This window comes from Marmota flaviventris, chromosome 3 (assembly GCF_047511675.1).
Source record: "Marmota flaviventris isolate mMarFla1 chromosome 3, mMarFla1.hap1, whole genome shotgun sequence".
NCBI lineage: Eukaryota > Metazoa > Chordata > Mammalia > Rodentia > Sciuridae > Marmota > Marmota flaviventris.
The window spans coordinates 104,062,707-104,077,716 of record NC_092500.1 but is presented as its reverse complement, the minus strand read 5'-3'; the positions used below and the strand labels follow the sequence as shown (position 1 = coordinate 104,077,716).

General features: G+C 40.6%; 1 protein-coding gene and 1 non-coding gene across 6 annotated transcripts in view; one reads left to right on the top strand and one right to left on the bottom strand.

Annotated features, from left to right (window-relative positions):
* Plekha2 (pleckstrin homology domain containing A2) overlaps positions 1 to 14,741 on the top strand; it is an 84,556-nt gene extending 69,815 nt beyond the window's left edge. For all 5 annotated transcript variants that reach the window (XM_027939240.2, XM_071610192.1, XM_027939239.3 and 2 more), the window contains 3 exons: positions 1,844 to 1,907; positions 9,739 to 9,816; positions 10,674 to 14,741. In XM_027939240.2, the coding sequence (XP_027795041.1) occupies positions 1,844 to 1,907; positions 9,739 to 9,816; positions 10,674 to 11,036 (505 nt within the window). In that variant the 3' untranslated portion in view covers positions 11,037 to 14,741. The remainder of the gene's footprint in view (positions 1 to 1,843; positions 1,908 to 9,738; positions 9,817 to 10,673) is intronic.
* Positions 272 to 357, bottom strand: LOC114095927 (small nucleolar RNA SNORD35). The gene has a single exon (XR_003583324.1). It is a non-coding gene; the product is annotated as a small nucleolar RNA SNORD35 (small nucleolar RNA).
* Positions 14,742 to 15,010: the final 269 nt, after the last annotated feature.

The window sequence follows — 15,010 nt, the reverse complement described above, 5'->3', positions numbered from 1 at the left end:
GCTGGGAAGGAGATGTGAAGGGGGTGCTTTCCTTTCCTCTCTGTATTCGATTTTGTGATTGCATTGCATATGCATTAATAGTCTAAAAGGTTAAATCATTTTAGCCACCAAAGAGCCATCTCTATTCAGAAACACTATGTCAAGTGCTATGCTTTATACTAGATGCCTTCTGTATCTTTTCAGTGACCAGCTCAGTAAGGGATGTCTTCTCATTTCTATTAAACACTTGGTTACAAATATCTTTTTTCTTGAATAGAGTCAGATCCCCCGCCCACCGGCATCAGCTGAACGTGTGGCATTTTCGGCACTGCCCACAGTGGCATCTGCAGACCATTGTAAGAAAAGACATCATCTGCCAGTATTGGGTGCTTTACCAGTGAGCAAGATTCCCAGCCCTTTTTATATTTTATTTTGAGACAGGATCTTGCTCACTTACCGAGGTTGGCCTTGAGCTTGTGAACTCCTGTCTTAGCCTCCTGAGTTGCTGGGATTATAGATGTGCATCACCACAAGCAGTGGAATTTGACCCCAGTTCTTTCTGACCAGTGGTGTCAATCCTTTTTTATGCAGTACCTATTGTCACTGGCCAACCTCCTGCCAGTTCCTTCCAAGTCTGCATTCAAAAGTCCACACCTGCTCATGACCAGTCCTTTCTAGGAATGAGTCTGATTCTTTGTGTGTAACACAAAATTTACTAACGTCTGATTGTGTAGTCTTGCTCTCTTAGGTTCTTTTATTGGGTAGGAATTATATTTCCTGCAGCAGGCATTTAATATTGTAAATGATTTTGGCCAATTTGAGGTTTGTCCCTGAGCATCTGTTATTTCTTATTCTCTTTTTTGCAGAAGTCAGAAAACCCATATGTACTTTGAAGCAGATATTAAAGTGGTCTACTCTCATCTTCATTTTTTTCTCTTTAGTTCTTGTCTTCTGGGCCCAGGACAGAAAGCAGGAATTGAGGATAAGGTTGCTGCTCAGGGGGAGGAAGGCTGTAGAAGTGGAGAATTTGATCCTTAATAGAAGCAAATGGCATTGGAATATTTAAAAGCCTAGACTCTGGAATCAGACCTGGGTCCAGTTCTCTGGCACCATCCACATATATATCATTTAAACTCTCCAAGCCTGGCTTTCTTCATCTATAAAGTATGGAAAATCTTTAGATGCCTCACGGGATGGTTGTGAAGATTGCATAACATAGGGCGGTAGCTGTTAACTCAGTGGCAGAGCACTTGCCTAGCATGTGTGAGACACTGGATTTGATCCTTAGCACTGCATAAGAAGGAGGGAGGGAGAAGGGATGGATTGAAGAAAATAAAACTGTAGGAGGTGGGGGGTGTGGTGGATATTAAACAGGAGGTTTTGGAAGGAAAGAAGCTTTAATCTTGTTGGAACTGGTGGTGGTGGTGGTGGGGGTCCATCAGAATAGCAAAGAATTCCTGAGACCTTCGAAGAGGTGAGGCTGGAGGGAATCCCCAGAGTGTTTTTGAGGCAGTGGCTAAAGGAGGAATGGCCTGGACACACCTGCCCATCTTTTACTTTTTTATTTATTATTTTTTTTAAAGAGAGAGAGAGAGAGAGAGAGAGAGAGAGAGAGAGAATTTTTTAATATTTATTTTTTAGTTTTTGGTGGACACAACATCTTTTGGGTTTTTTTGTATGTGGTGCTGAGGATCGAACCCAGGCCGCACGCATGCCAGGCGAGCGCGATACCGCTTGAGCCACATCCCCAGTCCTCATCTTTTATTTTCAATGGTAGTGGATACTGGTGCCTAGACTTAGTATCAGTGAAGCTCAGAATATATGCCAGTATGCCCAGTAACTTCCTTTCTCTTTCTCTGTCTAGTGATCTCTTAATGAGGGACAACCTGTTTGAAATAATAACAAGCTCCCGGACCTTCTACATACAGGTAAAGTGCTCACCCAGAGAAGACTAGCATTCCTTTTCTGTTTACAGTGTATTTATAGACCTCGCCCTTTCATTTGCTTTCTCTTTTCTTTTGCTTGAGGTTTCCATGTGGTAAATTTAGCCCCTAATAGTCTTGAGTCCCATTTTATTCTAAACAGGATGTTTGCCTGAAGCTTCCCAACCATAAAATAATAAAGCAGGTTGAGCCACTGTACTGGAGAACGAGAGTTTCTACCAACTGCTCTCAGCTGCTGGGCTCCAACTGAGCAGAGAAAAGGAGAACTGGTCAGGGATTTCACTTCTGCTTTGGAGGGTATTTATAAGTCCTGTCTGTGTATGGACATCACTGTGTGCGAATGACAGAAGCACAAAGGGCCCTGTGCAGGCACCAGGTGCAGAGCCCAGCTGCACAGAGAAAGCCATTGTTTGGATTCTGACAGTTCACTTATCAGAAGCTTCTCCCCTCCACCCACGACTTTGGAGTTGTCCCAACCTCTTCTAAAGTCATAGGAGCTAGCAAGGCAGATTTCCAAGCAGGGCCTAGACATTCAGTGCCAAGTCCCTAGCCCAGCCTGCCTGGCGATCCGCAGAGAGTATGTTGATCTCCTGCATTGTGCTGATGAGGAATTTCTAACATTAAAACTGATGCACAGTGTGCTGGCTTAAATGCAGGCTGCCCAACTCCAGCTTTTGTGTTAGGCAGCTCTCTTTCTTTTCTACTCCCCACTAAACACCCTCCTTTCTGTAGGGGATCAGACCCTTTTCCTGTTTCTTGGGCAGTGGCTCCTGTGATTCCAGTGTTCCTCTGCCTGTACCCAGCAGACATAATAGTTGACTGAATCATCAGCAGACAGTGCCCATTCAGACAAGCACGTACCTTCCAGGAAGAGATGAGGGGAGGCTTTGGAGCAAACTGGACTGGGGAAAGGGTCACTGTAGTATTAAAGTTACTTATTCACTGGCACCATGGCCATGTAGGGACAAGGTTGAGCCTGTAGATGCAGCAAGGGAGCGTCTAGTCCTTGCACTCCATGGAGTTTGTAGAGTATGCTCAGGATAGCTAGGCATTTTATGTTGGGTTGGGGTCACCACATTAAAACAGAACCAATCCTGAACCTAAGAGAGAGTTCTAGCCAAGTTAACAGGCAGTTAAAACCCAATGATGGGGTAGGGGAGGGAGTTTGGATAGGTGAAGCTGAGATGTGTTTGCAGGGTAGTACAACTGTTATATGCCATAATGTTGAATGCGTGGCCTAGAACTTTACGGCACAAAGAGTCAACCTTAATATATTCAAGTTGAAGAAAAAAATTAGGAGGTCAGATGATCACTGCATGAAATGCCAAATGTGCCAAAAGATTTTAAATGTATTCCAAATATGAAACAAGCTCCCAGAAAGGAGTGAGGGAATACAAATCAGAAAATAGCTTGATTGGCATGATTGCTGCCATTAGGACTTGTAAGAAGGTCTTTTCTGCAAGTCTTAGGGAAGGTTTCCTGAAGGAAGATACATCTTTGCTGGGTCAGGGGAAGAATAGTCCAGGCAAAAGAGTAGCACTTATGATCAAGAGCCTGGAGGTGAAGCAGTGAAGAACCTGAGGGGGCTGGACAGCTAGGTGCCTTGGTAGACAGCTTGTGCTTTATCCTGAGTTAGTGCCTGGGAAGTTAAATGAAGGGACTGCCTTGGTCAGGTTTGCCTTTAAATATGGCATGTGGACTGGGCAAATTATTTAACTTTCAGAGCCTCGTTTTCCTTAACTGTAAAATGCTGTTTGTAGATTGTGTGGCCCAGTGCAGTGCAGAGGACACAGGACAAGGGAGGACTAGGATTTGGTTGGATGAAGGGAGAGAGGGGAGAGGTCCGGATAATGCTCAGATGTTTAGCTTGAGCATCAGTGTGGCTGATGGTATCTGTCACTTTCATGATAACACAGAAGGGGAAAACTACTAAGGGGATGGGCAAGGTAAGCATAGGTGATTGTGAATTTACAGTACTTGTGACACTTCCAAGGAGACATGTTATGAGGACCATTGACTAGTTGATGCTTAACACATTGATGATACTGAATATCTGTCAAGTGAATGATGGTGCTGGTTGTAAGATAGTGATTATAAGAAACCTGGGCTGAAGATATTGATTTATGAAACATAAAACCCAACCAAGAAATGTTCAGAAGACATTGTATTATCTGCATGAGTGTATACACGATTCCTGAAAGAGGCTCATCACTTCTGTCCTCCTTTCCCCTCAACTCCCCACATTTCTAGGATAAAAGGATACTGGCACCACCCTGAACAAATTATGAGTAAGTGATCAAATTAGTTTATAACACCAAACTCAGAATGGAAAATAAGAGAAGATATAGATGAAAATAATCATTAAAAGTATTTGTTAGTTCATTTAGAAGTGGAAACTATAAACTCACTATAAGCTATTATATTAACTTATTATATAAGTTATCATGAAAAATAGCTTTCTAAAAATTATCAAGAAAAGAAGTAGTGTTTTTATATTTTTGTAAATCTCTTCAATGGCTGGCTTAGTAGATGACAATAGGATTCTCATTATCTGCTTCTGCATTCTATCTGTGGCCATATGTTGTTTTGATTAAGAAATATGAAAGTCTGGCTTTACAGAAATATGTACTGGAAAAGAGTTTTTTAAATATCCTTTTTAGATAATCTTGAATATTCTTCTTTGATTCTATACCAAAGCTTGACAAATGGTAATTTCTTAATGTTTAGATACAATGTGGAATCTGAAGTAATATCTATAAACTTTTATATTCTTACATTAGAATCTGTTAGTCAGTTTTACACTTCGAATAGATACTTTTTATCCATGCCAGCCTGCATTACTCATTTGGAAAATACTGGTCTCACTGAGGTATACAGATCTTCAAAATGTTGACTCATTTTATTATGTAATATTTTAAAATCACAATCTTTAATATTACTAGCAAAGTTTTTATGTATGGAAATTTGTTGAGCTCATGGAGATAGGGACAAGTCTTCTGAGATTCTAATTTTTGCTTGGAATGCTCAATATTTACCATTGGCAAAAAAAAAAAAAAATACTGCCATAATTTATCCTCAGTGTTCATTTTATTCATTTTTGAAGAAAAAATACTGCCAAATTTCTAAGTGTGAATAAATTAGACTGAGTTCATGTGTCAGTTATTTGTTCCAAGTGAAAATCATGTGCAAAGGGTAAAAGAATGTGACTACTTCTGTAGTTTGGTGCTGAGGTGCCAGAAGTTTTACCTTCCATGCCATAATGGCTTTCTGACCTGCCTCCTAAGTTAGGCTCAGTACATCTGCCAAAAAGAACTGTCTTCTGCATCTGGGAAAGCTATCTGCATGAGCACAGTGATCTTGGCAGAAAAAAACAACTCTATGGACAGAGAAGAAAGACTTGGGATGGATTCTGACTATTTAATTTGTATTATGTGTACTCTATGATCTCACATGTTATAGTCTTTGCTATTAAAAGGGGGGGGGAAGCAATTGTTTATTGATGTTCCAGACACAGCGCTAAGCAACTTATAGGCAGTGTACCACTTAATTCTCCACCATCCCTGAACTTATCTCCATTTCACATGAGAACCCAGAGTCTCTGAAAGTAAATTATTTGTCTGGGTTCATACACCCAGTAAACCAAGGAACCAACTGTGAGGCTAGAACAAGACTGGCTCATTTGTGTAAGAGCAGTTGGTCCAGAACCCAAGATGTAGAGGGTGTGGCTACAGGAACTAGAGAAGTTTGACTTTGTATCAGGGAAAACCAACTTGGGGTTGGGTCATGGTAACCAAATATTCAGGATCCGGCAGTAGTCAGGTATCAAAGCAGGTGGAAAGGTGGGTGCTTGAGAAGCTTGTCAGCAGGCAGGGAGTTCTCAGTTCTGGACGGGGCTTCAAAATGAGATTTCAATTCTTGGGGTGGAAGGCCAGCAGGGGTCACCATTTCCCCAGTCACCGAGGGCCTGGGGTATTAGGCAGCTTACTATGAGGAGGACTCATTATTCAAAATGAGAAATGTACAAACGGATCTTGATAACTTGGCATGAACCCACTTGTCAGAACTAGAGTGCTATGAGCTGGGCACAGTGGCACACACCTGTAATCCCAGCGACTTTGGAGGCCCAGTCAGGAGGATTATAAGTTCAAGGCCAGCCTGGGCAATTTAGCCAGACCCCATTTCAAAATAAAGAAATAAAAAGTGCTGGGGATGTAGCTAGTGGTAGAATGCCCCTGGGTTTATTCCTCTGTTCAACACACATGATACACCTCCCACCCCTCAATAAACCCAGCGTGCTGTGTCAGGACAGGAGCAGCAATAAGGGGATTCACAAATTAATTGCAAAATATTGGGCCTAAAACTCTCTGGATCCTCACTGTTTACGCAGACTGCAAGCTGAGTGACATCACTTAGAGGTGCAGTCAACACAGTCATATGTGACGGGGTTGTGTCTAAAGATTGGGTAGGTTCTTGAGAAGAGGGTAGAGGTAGTCCTCTGTTGGGACAGGTAGCCTTCAGAAGTTGGAAATGGAAGGAGGATCTGCCAAAAGATTTAGGATGGGGCATTGGCAATAACCAGAGGTAGAAACTAGATACCTTTTGCTGGTGGCCTCCATAATTCATTACTTCAAACCACTGATGCATCTGTTATCCTGCTGGGATTATAGTAGACACTCAGTAAAAAGTTAGTTGGACTTCAAGAAAACCACAGGCTGAATGACTCATTTTAATACTCTTTGTCCCTCTCATCTCAAAAATGTTGTCAAAGGTGGAAACCCTACTTTTGAACCAAGCACCAGAAACAAATGCACACACAAATGCACTCCAGGAAGAGGAGAAGGTGTTAGTTTGGCATTTCCCTTTTTGTTCTACCCAGTTTTAAGCATTCTTTAGTCTGTTAGTGATTTACATGGTAGGTGGACCTCAGCTCGAATTTTTACCTCTGGTTCATGAAGCTACCTTGTGATGTGGTTTTAAGATTTTTTTTTTTTTTTTTGAGATTTTGATGAAAAGTAAGTAGAGGCTTTCCATAAAAAGTAGATATCTTCATACTCCATAATTCTTGTTTGTGTGCACTACTAGGATTGAACCCAGGGATGCTCTTCCACTGAGTTATATCCCCAGCCCCCCAGCCTTTAAAAAAATTTTGGTATGGAGTTTCACTAAATTGTCAAGGCTGGCATCAAGCTTGCAATCCTCCTGCCTTCTCCTCCCAGGTCATTGGGATTGTGGGTGTGTGCCACCACACCTGGCCATACACCATATTTTTTGCATACAATATTTTATGTTTCATTGAATTTTTTTGCCCCAAATATGGACCCTAGTTCTTAAAGCTATAGAGATTGTTAATGTGATCCCAATAAAATAATATTCTCTTTCTTCCAATATGGAATCAATTGTAATATCTGTTCTTCTATCTAAATCGTATTTTAAAATAATGTTTAAATAACATTTTAAAAATAATGGTTAAAACTACTAATAGAGACTGCTAATATAGTTTCTAAAATAGCAGTCTGTCTCCACTGGGCACAGTGCACACACATACCTGTAATCCTTCCAACTCTGGTGGCTGAGGCAAGAGGATCATAAGTTTGAGGACAGCTTGGACAACTTAGTGAGACCGTGTCTCAAAATAAAATAAAAAGGGGCAGGGGTATAACTAAGTTGTAGAGCACCCCTGGGTTCAATCCCCAGTATTGTAAAATTAAAAAATATATATATGTTCTTTCTATATGGGCTCAATTGAAATACTTGCTTTTCTCTTTGAATTATATATATAATATACATATAAATTATATTTGTGCTGGGAATTGAACCAGGGCCTTTGCACATTTCAATCATGTACTCTCCCACTGAGCTACATACCTCAGTCCTGCATTGGACATGGTGGGGGACATTTTACTAGGATGGTGGGAAGAGTAGCTTATTGGATTGCCCTCATGGGAATGTTCCAGTCTGTTAAATGAAAACGTCAAATCTCCTTTGTGTATGGGAGGCGTTTGTTTTTCCCTCAGCTCCTGTTTATCTTTTCCTTTGTCTTCCAATATTCTCTGTACCAAATCATCATTTGTTTCCCTAGAAGAAAAAGCCCTAGTAAATGCTCTTCTCCTCACGAACAATTACCTCCATCTCATTCAAATTCTGAATAACCTTTTTTTCTTTCCATATATATTATATAATTTGATCCTGACAATTTGATCTTTTGAAATATGATTTATATGCAGTTTGAGGAGAAAAGGTCTCAGGGAGAGAGAGCAGTGAACAAATAGTAGAATTTAATGCATTATTTTCTTCTCACGTATCATATAATATTAATATTAATAATAAAATTCCTAATAGCCTTACAGAGTATCAAACAGGCTCAAACATCTTTACCTAATTGAGCTTCCACTAGTTCTACCTATAGAATAAGGTATTTCTAATCAGTAAAAGTTTGGAGATTTGTTATCCTGGTTATCATTTTGTTCTAAGGATGAATTTATCTTTTTCTTGGGAAACTACGAGGTTTTCAAATAACTGGAAAGAGTCGGGGGGTTGTTGTGCTAACACATTTGCAGGCATAGCACATGTGAGAGGTGTTCACCTCGGGCCCTTGTTGCTACACACTTTTTGACCTAGTGTCCTTGATCACTGTCTTTGCACATGTCCAACTAAGGAGGGTTTGTTTTGAAGTGACAGGAAAGAGTAAGTGCAGATTTGAGGATTAAAAAGCCAATCAACCAAACCAAACCTGGTCATGTTCTATCCTGATAGAAAGCAAATAAAAGGAATCATTTTGGGCAAGGAAGAAGTAAGGCGAGGACATGGAGAACTTTGAGGATTGGAATGTGATGTTTGTACAAACTTTTGCACATGCATGCAAATACATGTTTGTGTTGTGTGGGACTCTCAGAGAAGGTGCCAGGTGAAGCCTAACAAATGTCATTTTCTGGAGGTCAGGGATTTAGTCCAATTTTCACCTCTGTGGCTAGCATCTGTTGGAGCATATAACACTTACGTAGGGCCCTTGGTAAATGTCTGCAGATTTCACTTGAACTCAGCTCTTCTCAAGCTGTGAAGTGCTGAGAAGCTCTGCCTGTAGTGGCCAGACTGCTTGATTTTTCTTCCTCTTTTCAGAGGCTCTGCTGCCCCCTTCTGGGGTTAGTAGGTTATTTCTGGGGAAAATACTTGGATTCCTCAGCATGGTCCTGCATATTCTTAAACTTAGATCTCCCAGATCCACAACTTTTGAAGCCTGGATGGATTTTTCAGGACAGACCCAGGTAGTGTGTGCCTTGATAAAAGCCCCATTTCTGGAGATCATACATATAATTATATATACTTTGGATTTGCACAGGAATTTGACTTTAATGGAATTGAAAGTGGGATTATTCTGTTGAGATCATTATAGTGGAAAGATAACTATGTTGAGAGTAAGAAGAACTCAAATCTAGATCAGCTATAAACCTTAAACTTTGGCTTTTGGGGCCTCATTTTCCTTTTCTGTAAAACTAGGAGGGCAGACTGGGTCACTTCTTTTCCAGGAAGAGCAAGGAACTTCCAATAGGGGGACACTGCACTAAGCTCCCCCAACCCCGGCCCCTGCCCCTGCCCCACTTTATAACAACTCTATTTTGAGGGATTTTATTTATTGGGTGTCAAATAACATATTTCAAGGGAAAAATGCCCTCAAAGCCTGCAAGCCACTGGACTAGATGATTTCCAAGATCCTTTCCAGCTCTAACGGTGTGATTTTATGAACTCAAATTTGAGTCAGAGTCTTGAAAGCTGAAATCACAGTCCAGAAATGTCCATAAGTGCTGTGGGTATTTTGCAGGCGGACAGTCCAGAAGACATGCACAGCTGGATTAAGGAGATTGGGACAGCTGTCCAGGCCCTCAAGTGCCACCCCAGAGTAAGTCACTTCCTTTCTGTTGCACAATGTCAACTTGGAGAGCTTCTCCTTGAGCGGGTGTGTTTTATTTGGTGATGTAGGCAAGCAGCCCAGGCCCTAGATACAGCTGAAGCCACAGACTGACTTGTTTTTCTCTTTCTACTAATTTTTGTTTTTGTTTTTCTTTTTGGTTGTTGGAAGAAATGAGGTACTGTTGGTCAGAAACATAGAGTTTCTTTAGGTCTCGATGCTACACAGACCCTGATACACGTGGAGTGAATTCTGGTGAACCTTTTAACTTTTTTATTTTTTGAGGCAGGATCTTACTATGTGGCTCAGGCTGGCCTTGAACTCCTAGGTCCAAGTGTTTCTCCTGCTTTAGCCTCCCGCATAGTATGAACCATTGTACTTGGCTTTGTCACACATATATGATTTTTTTAATGTATTTTATTTTATTGATTTTTAAAAAATAAACGGCAGCAGAATGCATTACAATTCATATTACACATATAGAGCACAATTTTTCGTATCTCTGGTTGTATATAAAGTATGTTCACACTAATTCGTGTCTTCATACATGTACTTTGGATAATAATGTCCATCACATTCCACCATCATTTCTAACCCCATGCCCCCTCCTTTCCCCTCCCTCCCCTCTGCCCTATCTAGAGTTTGTCTATTCCTCCCATGCTCCCCGTCCCTTACCCCATTATGAATCAATCATTTTATATCTCATATTTGATTTTTGTGGACAAGCGTCTCTGGACCTATGAGGTGGTGATCCTGGGTGGATATTTTTTCTTGGGGCTTTGGGATAAACATTGTCAGGAAAAGCTCTTACTGTCCTTTGTTTTTTTCTTGCCTTTTTTTGTTTCCAGGACATATCCTTTTCCAGATCCATTTCTTTGACTCGACCTGGAAGCTCCAGCTTCACAGGGGGGCCTAACTCTGTCTTCTGCAGAGGGCGGCCACCTGTGGAAGAGAAGAAAACCCTCTGCAAAGCCCCTTCTGTGGCCTCTGCTTGGCAACCCTGGACACCTGTCCCCCAGGCTGGGGAAAAGCTGCTTCCAGCTGAAGAGACTCCAGAGGACTCTTTGTTCATGCCTCGACTTGGGGAGAGCAGTACTGCTGGGGTGTTGTCAGGCTCCCGAATAAGGCACAGATCAGAGCCCCAGCACCCCAAGGAGAAACCCTTTGTGTTCAACCTTGACGATGAAAACATACGGACCTCTGATGTGTGATGAAGCACAGTGCCATGGGAGGAAGTGGGGGAGGGAGGGAGGACTTGAGAGAAAGAGGCTGTGGCTCATTTTCTCTCCTTGTTGGAGGACAGTCAGAGCCCTTAATGGCACTCATATTCCTGTGGAAGCTGTGTTGGAGGGGCCCAGCCAAGTGGCTTTTTTTTTCCCTTTTTTTATATTATCAATGCAGTATATTTAATTTGGGGGAAATCACTAGGTTAGATCTGTAGGCATACTCAGTGAAGAGAGAGCGGCTTGCCTCTTGTTGATCTATTCCAAGGTCTTTTGTGTGATGGGCTATCTTTAGCATCTCCGCTTCTGAAGAGGTTGGGAGTCATTTCACCCTGACCAAATTGTACTTCCTTGTCCTTGTTTTAGTTTTTTGTTGTTGTTGTTTTATTTTCAATCTGGGCACAGGCTCTTAGGCCAGTCACCTGGTTTTAGTCCATACCTATGTATTGGTTCAAGTTTGTGAAGCAGGTAACTAACCCAGCTGAAAGGCTGAAAGGCTTCAGAGTAGGGGAAAACCCAGATTCTGGCTTGACAGGGAGCCGTTCTGAGAGGTAGTGTTTAGAATCTGGAGGGTGGCCTTTAGAATATGTCTGCAAGGGTGGGTCCCCTAGGATACCTCCCAGGAGAAGAGATGGGGATCTTTTTGAGGCCTGAGGAATAAGTCAACTCTACTGCATGAGCCAGTTTTGAAAATTACTCTGTTCTCTTGATGCTATGACCCCAAATGTTATAGATTGAGGAACAGACCCATTAGAATTGTTTCTTTATCAGGCCCCAAGGACCGGTATCAGTGTTAAATACTATGACTGTTGAGAACAGAACAGACATTTCCCTTGATAATGGTGTTACTTGGAATGTGTGGGGTTGGTAAGCGTGTGATAATTCATGTGTGTGATAGATCAATCTCTATCTCAGAGTTTTAGATAGGTTAAAAGCAGGTGCTGAGAAGAGATGGATCATCCTGCTAAGTTTTTTGATCCATGTTTTCTGGATAGGAGAAAAGTTTTATTCTGGCAAAGACATATTGCCTTGAATCCTTGCCTCACAGCTCTTTTTGATGGGCCAATATTTGTCTAATTTTAAGTGCAGTTTATTATATACCTTGGCAGATTTGCTTTCTTTTTGTCCTTTCTGTTGCCCTTTGGATGGAGTTGTGTGTGCTTGCATGATCAGACCCTGTAATCTGATGAGGTTCCATGTGGAAAAATACAAAGATAATCTTGAGATTATATTTTAGTGGAATAAAAATGGGGCATAAAAGCATTGATTTAGAGGTTACAAATTACTGACTAGAGATTTCCCAGGAGTTGCCCAAACAAATTTGAGGGCATATTTTCTTTCACTGGACAAGATACTATTTCTAGTGTCCTTGGGCACATTTACCTATCCAATTTTTTTAGTGCATTGCTATCAGAAACTTAGGAGGGTTTCATAAAGGGATAGAGAACTTGGCTTATTTCTATCAGTAGCTTTCATCAGCTAGATCAGTTAATTATACTTTAATTAAAAATAGTGACTAGAGGAAGAGACTAAGAGGAAGAATAAATCCCGGTTCCTTCTTGTGTCCATATCTAATGCAGAAGCAAAAACACCTGAAGAAGAAATTTTTAGTGGCTTTGAAAAGAATCATGTTCTTCCAGGTAGTGCTGTTTTTCTGAAATGTGTTTCACATTGAGAACTCTTTCTGATTTCACTGTGTTGGAGCTGTCCTTCACTTAAGTTTAGTCTTGTGGTCTTAATCTAAAAAGAGAAATCTACTGGATCTTTCTCTTTTCTTCCCATCTTCTTTTAAAAATAAACTCTTGTGTACTTTTTTTCTCAGAAATTCTTGGTTTGGGAATTATTTATTTATGAGTGATCAACCTACTTCGAATAGCCTGATTTTAAGAAGCCATTCCAGATTTTTAAAGTTCCTTGTCTCTGGTTTCACCTTCATATTTTTCTCAAGAAAATTATTTGGCTAATAAATACAAGTGCACAGAATGTGATGTGGAACTAATGAAAATAAATTAATGTTTTAAATCTCTTTAAACATTCCCTGACTCATGGAAATGATGTCATCTCTTGGTGTTTGAATTGTGAAAATATACCCATTTTCTTTTTGTAAATCTCTGCTAGGTTACCACTGCTTAAGGAATTGACCATTATAGTAAGCTGATAGGATTCTCATTTAGTAAAGTCTGTTTTGAAAGGGTGTTAAATATAATCCAGCTAGTATTATCTTAATAAAGGGAAAACAAGGACTCTTATTGGTATATACTTAGGAATACTTGGGAATTCCAAGTTAGAACATCATTAACATAGTAACAATATCAGAAAAATAAAAATATCTTCCATAAAGCCTAAAAGCATTGCATTCCCAAATCTTATTTCAAAATTCCATCTTTGTCCATATTTCTTACCTTCTGGCCAGTTTCACACCAGAGCCTTTTAATATGAGCCAAAGATAGTGCATATATGACCATAGCATTTAATTTTAAATGTATGAAATTGAATCAAATAGAAAAAATGGGTTGGGGATGCCATATGGGTTAGTGGTTAAGTGCTTAAGCTCTGGAATAAATCTAGATCTAAAAAAAGGAACTAAAAAAGGTACAACTTTTTCTTTGGGGAATGAAACCTGATCTGAATTGGCTCACTCTTTCTTTTTTTAATATTATGTTTTAGTTATGGTTGGACACAATACCTTTATTTTATTTTTATGTGGTGCTGAGGATCAAACCCAGCACCCTGCACATGCGAGGCCAGTACTCTACTGCTGAGCCACAACCCCAGCCCCTGAATTGGCTCTTTCCATGAGGCTTTTGAAGTTGTCCTGACCCACATATGTGTAACAGTATTTCAGGTGGTCTTCTCTATAGCTGAACTGCTTACCATCCATTATTCTTGAAAACTTTGATGGACTCCCTTACTCAAGGTGAGATGATAGTTGGTAAAAATAGTTTCCCTTTTGCTTTCTGTGAGACATTGTAGGGGCACAGAGTTGTACACCTTGGAGAATGACCTCAGGTCAAAATAGTGAAGTTATACTTCTACTTCAGAGCAGAATGCTGAGCTCCTATGAGAAAGAGTAGATTTAAGGTCTAGAGTCTTAGTTTACTGGAAGAAAAAGTTGGGTTTTTTTTTTTCTCTCTGAATGTAAATGTGCTCTGATATGTATTAAAATGACCCCATAAATAAATAGCAGATTCAGTAGGTAAGCAGGGGGGTATGATGAGTTTGTTTTCAGTGTTAACCAGATAAACAGGTATATGGACACATTAATAGCATTTTGGAAATTTAATTTCTCAAGTCAGCTTTCTTTATTAACTTTAAACATGTCAGAAATGAGCAGGTTTATTAAATATTTTCTACCAACATCCTTTTTTCCTCTTGGTCCTTTTTTTCCTGTGTTATTGCCTGCAGCAATTACAGTCACAAGCGATAGGTAGAGTTTGAATGAAGCAACTGTTTGGCAAAAACATATTATGTGACCCCTTCCCCCTCTGCTTATGAAGATGTGGCATGATGTTGTGTTATGTTGAACCAAACTGTTTCAGCTGTGAAATGCACTCGCTGCAAGCACTGAGCTGAGTGCATGGAAACTGTTATGCTTCTCATTTTATGTGATCTCCTAATTGGTATGTAGCAAAAATAATTTTCTAAAACTGTTTTGTTGCTTGTTTTGTAATAAAACCATGTGAAATACTGTAATACGGTTGTGTTTTCTTAATACCCGCCTTGGGTGGGTGATGGCTCTTGTCAGTTTGCCCTCAGTATTGCTTTAACGGGGCTCATGGTGTAGATCTCTTCTCAGGAAAGGGCTACGGACCTGCCAGCAGTGCTTGGGGGTGACCCTGAACCTGGGGCGGGACGGGTGGTGGGCGATGTATGGGTGTGTGTATGGAGAGGTCTGCCAGGCTCTGCTCCTTAAAGCCTGGAGGCTGGTGGAGGCGGCTGGCAACCTGGCCAGGAAAGTGTTG